The sequence below is a fragment of the Haliaeetus leucocephalus genome, unplaced genomic scaffold, assembly GCF_000737465.1.
Source record: "Haliaeetus leucocephalus isolate CR32 unplaced genomic scaffold, Haliaeetus_leucocephalus-4.0 Scaffold687, whole genome shotgun sequence".
NCBI lineage: Eukaryota > Metazoa > Chordata > Aves > Accipitriformes > Accipitridae > Haliaeetus > Haliaeetus leucocephalus.
This window is the reverse complement of record NW_010973123.1, coordinates 55987-69754: the sequence shown is the minus strand read 5'-3', so window position 1 is coordinate 69754 and position 13768 is coordinate 55987. Positions and strand designations below refer to the sequence as shown.

At 50.2% G+C, this 13768-nt stretch overlaps 1 protein-coding gene across 1 annotated transcript in view; it reads left to right on the top strand.

Annotated features, from left to right (window-relative positions):
• LOC104839608 (von Willebrand factor A domain-containing protein 5A-like) overlaps nt 1-13571 on the top strand; it is a 31364-nt gene extending 17793 nt beyond the window's left edge. Inside the window, exons 2-18 of the mRNA XM_010579990.1 lie at nt 967-1035; nt 2444-2691; nt 2804-3026; nt 3419-3558; nt 3802-3916; nt 4082-4209; nt 4354-4442; nt 4700-4844; nt 5263-5345; nt 5827-5941; nt 6137-6301; nt 6592-6695; nt 6963-7144; nt 7309-7515; nt 12670-12893; nt 13199-13322; nt 13492-13571. Coding sequence (XP_010578292.1) covers nt 967-1035; nt 2444-2691; nt 2804-3026; nt 3419-3558; nt 3802-3916; nt 4082-4209; nt 4354-4442; nt 4700-4844; nt 5263-5345; nt 5827-5941; nt 6137-6301; nt 6592-6695; nt 6963-7144; nt 7309-7515; nt 12670-12893; nt 13199-13322; nt 13492-13571 — 2441 coding nt within the window. The remainder of the gene's footprint in view (nt 1-966; nt 1036-2443; nt 2692-2803; nt 3027-3418; nt 3559-3801; nt 3917-4081; nt 4210-4353; nt 4443-4699; nt 4845-5262; nt 5346-5826; nt 5942-6136; nt 6302-6591; nt 6696-6962; nt 7145-7308; nt 7516-12669; nt 12894-13198; nt 13323-13491) is intronic.
• Nucleotides 13572-13768: the final 197 nt, after the last annotated feature.

Here is a 13768-nt window from a genome sequence, read left to right as displayed (position 1 = left end):
GGGCCCCCCCCCCCCCCCCCCCCGTAGGATTTACCTTTTACCTCCTTCTTCCCTAATCTTGGCAGTTCCAGGTGGTTCTTCAAGGTTTATTGACCAGACCACAATCCATTACCTTTTCTGACATAAACATCCTACTTACTTACAAAGCCCCGTTGTCTAGTAGTTAGTTCGTAAACCCTAAATCATGTCTAGTTACTGTTTCCCTATTTGAAATATTAACTGATGGGAGCTATACACAGGACTTTAGCAGCTCCCTGGTTATTTCAATCATATTATACATATTAAGTGATAACAATATCATTTTAGATGTCCTGTCATTTCCTCCAACACCCTGCTTCTCCCCACTTCCCTGAATGTACATCCATACATCCCAACTACTAATTCATTCATCCATTCTCCTCTCCAATTCCCCACACAGTCACTTTTTTTCTGCCATCCACTCCTACTGCCACTAAATACAGCCTTCTCCAACTATGCAACTACAGTACTCTACTCACACAAATCCATGCATTCCTCCACCCATCCTCCCAGACCGTGCTTCTCCTGCTCTGTCTGTCCACCCTTCTGCACATTGCTTCCTCTGTCAGCATTAGTACCAGTGTCCTCCAGGTGCAATTATCACTGCTTAGGCCCAAACTCATGCTGTACCTTGTGTCTCAGGCTATGACCCATCACTGCTCCCACCTTCCCTGTGCTCTAATCTGAACTAAGCACCACCACCCCATTGAACCAATAGGCATTTTTGACACCTGCAACTCCCATCCTAGGCCTGTCTCCTACTAATCTGCTACCAGGCTGGTGAGAGAGGGGCAAAAAAGATCCTGACATGGGATGTGAGGAAGGGAAGATTCATCTTGGCCCATGTATGAGGGGGGGAACTCCATATCTTGGAGGAAGGGAAAATGGAGGTGCCCAGGTTTTTTTCACAAGGTCCTCATAGCTCACTTTATGCTCTTTCCCACACAGAAGCTGTCTTCAACCAAAAAGTCAAGATGAGGAAAAGTGGCATCCTGAGCAAATGCTATATCCGTAGGGGTGAGTTGGGGCCAAAAGGGTGACATCTGTGAGCAGTGGAGAAGATTTTAGCTGGGAGAGTAATGTGGGAAAGAACTGGTTTCCTGGGTGGTTGGCAGGGTGGCACATCTCACCCTGTTCTGGGAACTCAGGGGTATGGCCTACAGTCAGCCTTCACTTTTTTTGTTTGGCATAGCAAAAGATGTTTTTGTAAGTATGATTCATCTCACCCATAGTGCTGAAGGCTTTCCAGGGAAACCATCACAAAGTGGGAGAATCATGCAGAAGAGATGTCTACTATTGTGGGATGGGGGGCAACACTCCTCAGTGCTATGATGTTGCATCACCTAGTCTACTGTGGTGCTAAATCATCCCCTACTGTGTTGTGATACCTAGGTGCATCGCTTGATTGGTGAGTTGCATCATCCCCTCCAGGTGAACTATGCCATCTTCTGTATACCATCCCCTTCCAAAACATTGTGGCAACCCCTATGAAGGTCTTCGTATACCTTCCTTTGCTAAGTGTCACTCTATTCCTACTGCAGTGTTACACTATTCTTGACCAAGACACTACTCCAATGCATTTTACCATCAGATTTGATGCACCACTGATGCCAAACCTTGCCCTAAAATGAGATGCTCTTCCTCTCAAACCAAGGGCAAAGGTATGGAGAACGTTGCCTTTCCATGGGCTGCTGTCATAGCAGGCAGAGAGGTCACCAAAGCCATCTTCCAACCAAATTCAGATCTACACATTGTTGGCCTCAGATAAACCATACGCTGCAAGTATGACAAGTGAGAAAGGGAGGTCAGTGAGAAATGTCTCTGCTGCTAACAATGAAGAGGAGATGAGGCGACTTCCTGCGACTCTACCTTTGATGCCATGCTAAGGGCCCTTGGTATGGTCCCCCTTCCCTTTCAGTAGTCCAAAATGAGTAGTATATCTGCTTGATTGAAAAGTTGAAAATCAAGCTCAACTCTTTGGAGCATTAGTCTTGAAGCAGATGGTGGGACCTGCTCCAATCTCTGAGATACGGTCTGGAGGTTTGAGGAGCTGCAGGGCACCTTCTGCCATTTGCCTGAAGCTCAGTTGTAAGACTGTCTTACGCTGTGTACTAGGGGACAGACAGACTCCTCTTAACGCCACGATAGGCCTGAACTATGATGAAGCATGGCACAGTTAGGTGATATGAGGGCACAGCTGCCATGTGCATTGGATGGAAAGGAGCTTAGAGAGATGAGGAACTGTGGTCTAAGGGAAACATGTTGGCAGCCTCAGGGACCTTTCACTGCTATTTGTTGGCTTCTGCAACTGGCATTTCTCTGGCAGGTTTGCACACACAACTGTTTCCCACTACAAGCAGACACCTCAAATCTAAAGTTTCCTATGGGCAGCCAGGGAGTCTGACAGCTGTTGTGTCTTCCTCAGGCTTATTCCAGAAGGGAATATGGTTCTTTCACTCCTATTCTAAAGTGGATCTGGAAACCGCGACAATAAATGTAACCATCCAGGACTTTGTGGCTGATGTGGTGGCTGAGCTGTTTTTCCGCAATGTGGAGCCAGTCTCTCAGGAGACCGTGTTCATCTTTCCTGTGGACTCTAACACTGTGGTACACAGCTTCTATGCTACCATGGGGGACACTCGTATTGAAGCAATGCTCTGTGAGAAGGAAGAGGTACTGAGATTGCAGTGGGAGGGGGTGGTCCACGGATTGGGATGAAGGGTGGAGATGAGAGAATGAAATCCTGTGGAGACCTCAGTGACACATTTTTCTCACTTTGTGGCAGGCCCAGCAGCTCTGCAAAGCCACTGCAGGCATGGAGAATTTAAGATACCTGCAGGATCAGTGCGATCTTTGGGGTCCTGTGTTCGCTTGTTTCTTGGGGACCCTGCCTCCTGACAGGGAGGTGACCATCAGCCTGTGCTATGTCCAGGAGCTGCCACTGCAGCCTGATGGAGCTGCCCAGTTTTGCTGGCCACACAAGCTGTTGCCCCAGAGTAACTTCTTCAGTGAGTGATCCCTCAGGTGTTTCCCCCAGGGAGGAACACAGGGCTCCCCAACATCCCTCGGGGCGGGAGGGACGACACACGACATGGGACACAACCCCCTATCTGCACACGTGCCTCAGTGAGAGAATCTGAATATTCCCCCTTGCACCTCACAGTCAGGAACCCCACAATTCTCCCCATATGTCCCACAGCAAGAGATCCCCGCAGAACCCTGTACAAACCGCACTGTGAGTCTACAGATTCCCCACCACCACCACTCCACTAAGCACCACAGTGAGGGACATCTCAGATGCCACATTTCCCCTCTACCAACGAGAGACAGTGCCCCAGCATAGCTGTCTGCTGTGCGAGGGTCTCTTCCTTCACTTTCTCACACCTCTTTCTCCCTGCAGGCTGGATGTCTTCTGAGGAGATATCTGAAAACCTGCACTTCAACATCTGTCTGAAGTCAGCCCGTGGCGTGTCCCACGTAGCCATTAACAGCAAGCACACTCCTCTGCAATACACGGCTCCAGATCAGACATCTGCTGAGGTACGGCCCTGCCAGATGACAAAGTCCCAAAGGCAGACTCACCTTTGTCCCATCTCTAACTGCCCCATCTTTTCCTGTACAGGTGTTTCTGTTTTCCTACTAACAGATGTGACAGCTTCAACCTTTCCCAGGCCATGGTCCTGGAGACAAAAGGTGAAGGCTCTACAGCCTGCTGATGCTCCTTGGGACTCCTCAATCCTTTTATTTGGTTCTCTTTCCTCCCCACACCCTGCTTGTCCTCAGGTCTCCTTGAAATCGTCACCCTGGATGTACAGTGATCTGAACGTGCTGGTGTATTACAGAGGGCCTCGCACTCTCAGTGCTGTGGTGGAGAGGAGAGATCCCAAAGCCCCACCTGGTGAGCGAGGAGGGTGGAAGTGGACATTAGGGAGAGGGTGTCAGGGAGTCTGGGGGGATCTGAGGAGCTTTTCAGGCAATATGTCAGAGCTGAGGACAAAAGCAAAGGGACAGGGAAGGGGTCTCCAACCTAAAAAGCCTCCTTGTTTCCCCACACACACTCCAGGCTCTCTGCTGGGAGACCCTGTGGTGATGGTGACACTGATGCCCGACATTCCTGAGGAGGTGCCCAATCCAGGCCAGCCTGGGGAATTCCTTTTTCTCATGGACCGCAGCCTCTTCCAGGATGCACAGGTACCACCAGAGGAGGTCTTCAGGGGGGATTTTCTACACTGGTTGTGCCCAGCTGGTGGAGATAGAGGCAAGCTGCTTCACGTGGGCAGATGTTCTGCCTAGCTTCCCCATCTGAGCTCTACCCATCCCTCCATCTGTCCCCAGAACACACTGCTTTTCCTCCTCAAGAGTTTGCCTCTGGGCTGTTACTTCAACATCTACAGTTTTGGGGCCACTTTCAACGCCTTCTATCTGTGAGTTGGGGGTGATGATGGGGCAAGGCCAAAGGGTAAGTAGAGTATGACTTTTCTAAATGGAACTATGGGATAAGCTCTTGCTGGAGGGCAGTTATAAGGCAGGATCTGTTGGGGGCAGTGAGAGGGTAAGTCCTCTTTTCAGGGTGCTTCTGTAGCACTGGTGGTGACGTAGGGCTTTTCTAGGGAGTGGCCATGTGAGGGTAGCCATGGGCCAGGTTCTTCCCGCCTCTGACACCCTGGATGCCCTCCCACAGGCAGAGTGTGGAATACACGCAGGAAAGCATGGACAATGCAGTGGGGCGCATCTCTTCCATCTGCCCTGATCTGGGGGGCTGTGACCTGTTGAGCCTCCTAAGGTCTATCTACAGCACTCCTCACCTTCATGGCCACGCCCGCCAGGTATCAGGGGGCCAAAGGGTTATGGGGATTGGAATGGGTGTAAACAATAGGGTAAATGTAGACTTCAGGGCTCAGGGTGAGATATTCCGCTGCTGTTTGCACTGGGAGTTGGCATGCGGGGGGCATCCTTATGGCCAAAAGTGACACCATCTTTGGGGAGGGCAGCTTGGGAGGGCTTCTGTGGAATTTGCCCGCACTTGGGGAAGGTGGATCTTCCTTGTGGGGTACCTCTTTGTGCTAAGAGGTGTCCTGGTGTTAATGAAAGGAGACACACAATCTCTTTTCCTGTTTCAAGGCCAGCGGGCATGAGAGGTTAAGGGAGCAAACTGGGAAGGCTGCCTGCATTTTAGAAGGGTGTCTTTCCTCTATGGGGGTGCTGAGCCCTGGCAATCTTTGTTTCCCCTCCTCTCTCCCTCAGCTTTTCATCTTCATCCAAAGGAAGATCTCCAGCGAAGAGGAAGCTGTCATGGCTGAGGTCTACCGTTACCGGGACCACCACCGGTAATGGGGGAGCCCTGTTCCTGTCCCCCAACATGCTAACCCACAACATTCCTCTCCCCCTGACTGTCGGAGTTCTTCAAACGTTATTCCAGATCCTAGTGTGCCCCAGATCTTCCCTTTACCTCGATGGAACTTCAGCAACCCCCCCACATACTTTCCTTACCTCACCAAGACCGTCTATACTCTTCATCTAGCAGGCCTTCTCCCCCAGTCTTTCTCTACTCTTCTCAGCACTTTTCCTCTTCACCTTCACCATGCAATACCTCAATGCACTCTGCGGGCCCAAAACCCATTCTCACTGTCTCCCTGCTCATCAGGCAACATCACTCACCCCAGAGTGAATGGGAAAACTCTGAGTCACAGTTCCATTTCTACGCTCAGAAGCATCCTTACCTCTCCAGACTTTGTCCTTTTACTACTCTTGTCCTTTGTGCCTCTCACCTTTGTCCCATCTGTAACTGCCCCCTCTTTTCCTGTACAGGTGTTTCTGTTTTCCTACTAACAGTTGTGACAGCTTCAACCTTTCCCAGGCTATGGCCCTGGAGACAAAAGGTGAATGTGTGTGCCTCCACTCTAAGATGGACATGACATCTGAGGTAATGACCCAGGTGCCTGGGCTTCCAGCACCCCCCTTGCTCTATTCAATACCTCCCATGGCTCTCCTAAACATGCAAGGCAATCCAAATGCCACCATCCACTCCAACTCAGAGACCCTCTCCAAATTCCCCCCCTCCCACTCAGAACTGGGAGGGAACCCAAGTGGTCTGTGCTCTCTTCTTCCCCCTCACCAGGCAGTGAAATGCCTGCAGCGGGCTCTGCAACCTGTGGCTAGTGGGATCTCACTACATTGGGACCTTCCACCTGGCCTGGAGGTGTCAATGATCAGAAAAGCTCCTGAGGTGATCTTCCAGGGACATCAGAGCTCCATCTATGCCCAGATCCGTGGGCAAGCACAGGTGAGAGTGATCCAGGAACCATATGCACTGGGGCAGGGCTTTCTGGAAGGTAAGGGAGCTACTCCCTGTTTCACCTTCCCAGCACTGGAAGTCCTTCACCTCTGTTGGACCTGGGAGGGACCATAATCAGGCCTCTGTGAACCCTCTTCTTTCCCCCAGAGACATCACTGCCTCTGCTCCAACCATGGAAATCTACTACCTTAGTGGAGCAGGGAGGGAATCTAGGTAGCCAGGCTGCCTATGCCCAGCAAATGAACTTTTCTGTCTGACTCTTTCCCTTGTGTCACCAGGATGCAGAGGTGGGTGAGGGATCCGTGACCCTTCAGTACCACGTGGGCAGCCAGTCCTTCGATTACACACTCAGGTTCTCACTGTCCCCATCATCAGACGGCAGGTGAGAGGGTAACACACTGGCCCATGAGGCAGAGTGGCATTGGCAATGTCTGGAGGAGGGACAGCAGGTTTCCTTCGCATGCATCCTTCCCACTGTAGCCTGAGGTGGGAAGAGAATCTGGGCATCCATGCTCCCTCCTTGTCCCCTCTGCCCTGACCTTGGGAGAGGACCTGGGTGACCATTACTCCCCTGCCCCCTCCTCTTTAATCCATGTATCCCACGGCCCTCCCCGAGGTGGAACCAAGGACTAACTCCCTGCCCCTGCAGGCTGCCTGTGCACCGCATGGCCATGATGCACCTGCTGTGGAAACTGGCCTGCGAGGGGACAAGCAGGGCAGAGAAGGACATCCAGCACAGCGCAGTTAAGTCCAGCCTCAGCGTGGGGGTTCCGTCCCCCTTAACATCCTATGTGGCAGTACGCATGAAACAGAGGGATGCCTGGCACTGTGGTAAGGCCAGAAACGGTGGGGAAAGGACTGGGAGGGGAAAGCAGGACTTGTTGGTCTGATGCCTCCTCACCATCTGCAGCCCCCTATCCTGTGGGCCTGACCACACTTTTGCCTATCTTTAATACTTATGAGTCTAACCATCATCTCCCTGCCTCTGTCCCCAGATTCTTTGCCTCCAGACTCCTCCATGTTGGTCTCTCCCTCTTGCAACCTGGTTCCCTGCCAGCTGCTCTGGTTGCGAGGCTTCCAGTCTGTGTGGTTCAAGTCCACCAAGTTTTGGGTGGTCCAGAAGTGCCAGTTCTGCCTTGAGATGCTTGGTCACAAAGCCCCTGACACTGAGGCACTCACCCAGCTTTCAGCATCCTGTAAAGGTAAGGAGAAACTTCTTAGGTGAGCATTCTCAAAATGTGTTGGACCAGGGCTGAAATCTCCTTTCAGCACTTATCTTCTCACCAGACTTCCTGATCGTCACTGTGCTGGGGATGGATGGAGTGACAGACAAAGCAAACTGCATCTCAGCTCTGGGCTGGAAAATAAGAATCATATGCCTTAATACAACCCTGAAGTAACCTTATCCTTGTCTCCAACTATGCTTAGCTCCATACCCAAACGCTAAGTTTGTCACAAAATATCTGCATGAATCTTTAGCTTTACCCTCATACAGTTCAGCAAAAAAAGAGCCAGCTAGAAGACACATAGCCGTTCACACAGCAGTTTCCAGCCTTTCCTCTCCTTCCAGCCTTGTGCTTGTCCAGGGCTCACCTTCTGATCTCCAAGGATCACCTGCTGGGAACTTCTTGTGATTGCTGTTGATGAGGAGAGTTAACTTCTGTAGACTTGTGCTTCAGTCATCTCTAAGGGTCAGCTTCTCTTGGCTGTTTCCTGATTAGGGAGTGCCTATGCCTGCTGCCTTCTAATGGTGGGAGAAGGTGTCAAGCACTTTTTCAGCTGGTGTTTGGGAAGCTGCTGTGTATCAGGTAGGCAAGAACATAGAGCTAGCTAACAGAGACATAGCAATTGTCTCAGCAGTTAGTGCAGCAGGAGTGCAGAGGGGCCCAGTAACTTCAGGCCTGTGTGGGGCTGAGTGAAGGTTGTGCAGTGTGTCACGCAACACCCTCTCCAGCACTAACTGGTGCATTTGCCCTTGGTACATCGGAAGCCTCAGTCCAGACAGAGCGTAAAAGGAAGATAGTGCTGTCTAGGTCTTGAGCTGAAGAGAGAGGCTGGTGCTTCACCCTGGGGACAGGGCTGAAAGTGTCCTCCTCTATGGGAGGTATGTTCTGGTCAAGACTTGGACTTGCTAACTGAAGGAGCTAAAAAGAAGAAGTGAGCACACTGCACACCATCAGGGTGAATGATGAGGAGATTGCCCTGGTCTTTGTGGAAAGTCTGTGGAGAAAAAGCCTGAGTTATGGGAAGCAAGGAGGATGGGACCTCTGGAGGCCAGAGTCAAAATGGGGAAATGTGTGTAGGCCTGTGCCTTCTGACAATAGGGGGAAGGCTCCTGCTCGACCTGCAGACCTGCGACTTCACACTAGGTATAGTGCATGGGCACTGGTGAGGACAAACAAGGCCTGTCAGGGGAGGCATCCAGAGCCAGCTGAGCCTGAACCTAGTGTCCAAGCAGAAGGGAAAGGCATGTGATGGTTTCTGGACACTCTCTCCTGCAGGGGATGGAGGCACCCAGCTGCCAACCCAACCTCATGCTTCAGGAGGAGATGTGTTTCTCATCAGAGGCCAGAAGAAGAAGCTGCAGAGACTGCCAAGGCTTGACTGGTCCTTGGACTATTACCCATTGCTGCCCTTCCATGTAGACAGCAATGACAGTACCAGGGATAACCTGGAGCATATAATGTGTGATTATGGAGCCCTGGGGGAGAGGCTGAAGGGCGTGGGAGCCCACATGGCTCAGTCCTCAGTCCTTCCAGTGAAAGGCAAAGGATTAGTAGAAATGGACTCATCTTGCAGGTCAACAACTGGCTGCATGGCTGGTGTCAGAGGCAGGACGTCTACTGCTATGACTGCAGGACTCTCTCTGAGGAACAAGGGTCACTGAAAAGGAACAGGATTCATCTGACCATGTAGGACAAAAGTGCCTTTGCAAACAGGCTTGCAAATCTAGCAAGGAGGGCTGTAAAGTAGGTGTGTAGCCTTGAGGAAAGGCTACAGTAATCTGAAGAAAACTGAGGGCACAAGGAGTTGAGCAGATGTGTTTAGGGGACAGGATGACAGGGAAGGCTCTCACACTTCCCCTGAAAAAGCTGCATGACTTGGGGCCCATCTTAAATGCCTGTACAGAAATGCATGGAGCATGGGACGCAGAAAGGAGGAAATGTGCACAGCTGCAGAACTATGATCTCTTTAGGATGATACAGACCTGGTGGGGTAATTCTCAAGCTTGGAGTCCTGCAACGGATGGATACAGGCTTTTCAGGAAAGATAGGGTGGGAAGCTAAGAAGGATGGGTTGTATTTGATGCAAAAGAATGGCTTGAGTGCATGGAGATTTACTGATTCATCACTTCTCTCAAGGAAGAGAGCTTGTGAGTAAGGATCAGATGACGGGTCAGCATAGGTGGTGTTGATCCACTGGATCAAGAAGAGGAGGTAGATGAAGCCATCTTTAGGCAGCTGGAGAACACCTCACAGTCACAGATCTTGATATTCCTGGCCAGTTTTAACAAACCCCAATGTCTGCTTGAAAGGCAATCTGGCTGGTTGCAAGAAATCCAGGAAGTTGCTGTTATGTACTGAAGCCTATTTTGTGATGCAGGTGCTTGATGAACCAGCTAGGAGAGATGTTCTGTTTACCTGCTGCTCACAAACAAGGAGGAACTTGTTGAAGATGTGAAAGTCAAGAGCAGCCTTAGCCGCAGCAATCATGAGAGTGGAGTTTATGATCCTGAGCGGAATGAGCAAGACAAACAGCAGAATTACAACTCATGGACTTCAGAAGAACAGATTTTGCCTTGTTCAGGATCTTGTGGGAAACTGTTGTGGAGGGCAAAGGGTCCAACACAGCTGGTTGATCTTCCAGGACCCAATCCTCTGAGATCAAGGATGGTCCAGTCCAGTGGCAGAAATTCAAGGAAGTGTGCCAGAAGGCTAGCGTAGATGGACATAGAGTTCCTTAGTCAGATGAAACACAAAAAGGAAGTATGCAAAGGTGAAAGTGGAGACAGGCTACTTGAGAACAATACAAAGACATTGCTCAGACATGTAGAAATGGAGTTATGAAAGCCAAAGCTCAGCTGGAGTTGAAATTTGCCAGGGAGTTGAAGGACAACAGGAAAGGCGTATCTAAGCACCTTGGCAGCAAAAGGAAGCCTAAGGCGAGTGTGGGCATCTTGGTCAGTGGTGCAGGGGACTCAGTGACAAAGGATGTGGAAAAGGCTGTCACAGTCTCGAACTTTTTGGGCTCAGTGAAGCAGTACCCACAGTAGAAGAAGATAGGAATCACGCAGGCCGGTTAGACCTACACAAGTCCATGGGATTGGGTGCATCCAAGAGCACCAAAGGAGTTGGCTGAGGCCACTGCAAGGCAACTCTATCATCTTCAAAAGATCATGGCGACTGAGAGGGGTTCCTGATCACTGGAAAATGGTCAGACATCTCACCCATCTTCAAGAAGGGGAAGAAGAAGAGTTCAGGGACCTACAGGCCAGTCAGCCTCTCCTGAGTCCCTAGGAAGGATACAGAGCAAATCCTCTTAGAAGGGCCATCCCATATGGGTTTATCAAAAGCAAATCATGCCTGGCCAACCTCACAGATGAGGTAACTGGCACTGTGGACAAGAGAAGGGCAGTGGATTCTGTATACCCGGACTTTAGCATGGCCTTTGACAATCTCCTAAACTCTCCTTATCATCAGATTGATGAGATATTGGCTGGGTTAAGTGAACAATGAGGCTGGTGGTAAACTGCTGGGCTCAGAGACCAGTTGTCAGCAGTTCAGAGTCCAGCTGGTGGCCAAAACCGAGTGCAATTCCAGAGGGATCTCTCATGGTAACAGTACCATTTAACATCTTCATTAATGACCTGGACATCAGTGAAGAGTGCACTCCTAGCAAGTTTATGAACAATACCAAACTGGGAGCAGCAGGTGCGTGACCAGTACAGCGGAAGGCAGGGACAGGCTGGAGAAATGGTCTGACAGGAACTGCAAGACGTTCAGTAAAAACAAGTGCAAAGTCTTGCATCAGGAATGGAATAACCCTATGCAACAACACAAGCCCAGGGTGCACACACTCAAAGAAGCAGCTCTACAGAAAAGGATCTTGGGGTCTTAGTGGACAACTAGCTGAACAGAAGTCAGCATCATGCGCTTGCAACAAAGCAAGTCAGCCGCATCCTGGGCTCTATTAGCAAGAGTGCAGCCACTAGGTGCAGGGAGGTGATCCTTCCTCTCTATTCAGCACTGTTTGCTAGCCTGCATGGTGGGGTATTGTGTCCAGCTTCTGTTTCCATTACAAGAAAGGCATTGACATACTGGAATGAATCTAGTGGAGGGCCACTAAACTGAGGGGGCTGATCAGGCACATGGCATGTGAGGAGAGGCTGAGAAAGCTGGGTTTGTTCATCTTTAAGAAGAGGATACCTTATTTCTGTCTACAGTTGGCTGACTGGAGGAAAATAGAAGCCAGAGGCAGACTCTTCTTGGAAGTGCACAGTATTAAGATAAGAGGCAACAGACACAAGTTGGAACATAGGAAATGCTGAATGGGTATAAAGAAAATTTATTTTTTTTTAAGTCATAAGAATAATCAAAAACTGGTGGAATCTGCGTCCTTAGAGCTATTCAAGACTTGACTACACAGGTATCTGAGCAAGCTGTTCTAATGAGACCTGCTTTGAGTAGGGATTTGGATGAGATGATAACTTCCAGAGGTCCCTTCCAACCTCTGCATACCTTTGGGCCAGCCTTAAATGACTCCTAGTTCTGCCCCAACTACTCTGTGCCCGAGTGCTTCTTTTTCTGCCCATAAAAGCTCTTAAATCTGCTCTGGAACTGAGCCATGCCTGGGATTATAATGGCCATGGGCTGTGCTTGACCCTCCTCACCTTCAATCTCTTGTGATCCAGTGCTGCTGTAGCTCCAAAGAAGTCTTATGTCTTGGAATGTGGAAAGGAAGTGCTCATGCTGAGGCTGGTGGGTTTAAGAGTGGATGATGGAGAAGGACCCCTGTGGGACCCTCAACAGTGAAGATGAGCCATAATGGGGGAAGTGGCAGGAAGGAGTAACATTAGTGATGCTCGTGGGCAGAATTAAGGGTGTTCAGAGAGAATTACGCTGGGCAAACTAGAGCATATAGGACAGATTTTAGGATACTTATGAGGGACTGCGAAGATCTGAGGATGCTCTGGGAGGTCTGGAAAAAGTTCAGGATGCTTGTGGGGGACTCAGAAAAATTGGAAAATCCAGAGAGGATGGAGGACAGTTAAGTATACCTGGAGAAGGCAGAATTTAAGGTGACTAGCCATTGCCTATCTATCTCATATGAGATGTGTGAATGTTTCTGTCTTCCAGAGCAGGAGCCTTCTCCTGAAGAGCAAATGATGGAAGAACCACCAGCATTTGACACCAGTTGGGACTGGACAATTTCACCACTGTCAACAAGACTGTGTGACTTGTCCAGGCTCAGGGTAATGGTGGCACTCCAGAAAGCAAATGGCTCCTGGGCCCTCACCGCAGCCCTGGCCTCTGCCTTGGGGGTCAGCAAGGCTGATGTCGAGGGACAAAGGCCCAGTAAGGTAAGCAGATCAGGGGCAGGAGTGGGGCATTGTCATGAGCTGAACCTTCCTCTGCTCCTAGTTTCCAGTCTGAGCTGAACTGAGAGAAAGAAATCAAAGCAGACGGGATATAGAGCCTTTCCACTTGTGGAAGGAGGGTGTGGGGTGGAATCAGCAGAAGTACCCGGGATCTTTCTGATTTTGAGGATTTCAGAAGCTTAGACACTTTGTATGTATGTGTGGAGGTCTTACTTTTTCCATGTGCTGGTTTAGGTCTGATCTTTCTTTTTATTTCTTCCCCTTGATTGTTCTGTTTTCCCCCACAGGGTGTGCAGCCAACTGCCTGGGCCACAGTTTTGGCCTTAGTCTGGTTGTACCAGTATAAATGGAAAGTATCTTGGTTGGAGCTTCTGGAGGACAAAGCTTGTAGGTGGCTGCACGACCAAGCTGGTAAGAAGATTTTGCTGGGAGGAGTCATGCTCTGGACCTTTCCCACTGAACCCACAGCTGACACCTGTTGACCCATGTTCCTCTTTCCCAGTGCTCCTGTACGGCAGTCTATGAGACTGTCAATACACACTGAGTTGTGGTCCCCTCTACTTTTTCTCTCTGCTTGCAGAGGTCCCGCTGGATGAATGTCTGGAGGCAGCAAATTCCCTGTTAGGCTGCTTTGTGGAGCTCACCGTCTTCAGGATTTGAACTTACCCCACTACTGGGGGTGGGCAAGAAGCTGGGTGGAAACACAGCCAGGACAGCTGACCCAAACTGGCCAAAGAGATATATCACATACCATTAACATCATGCCATTATGGGACTGAGTGAGTGGCTGGGTGGGTGCTTACTTTCTATCCGGGGCCAACACACTGCAGCTGGCTTGCTCACACATTTGCGCTTTA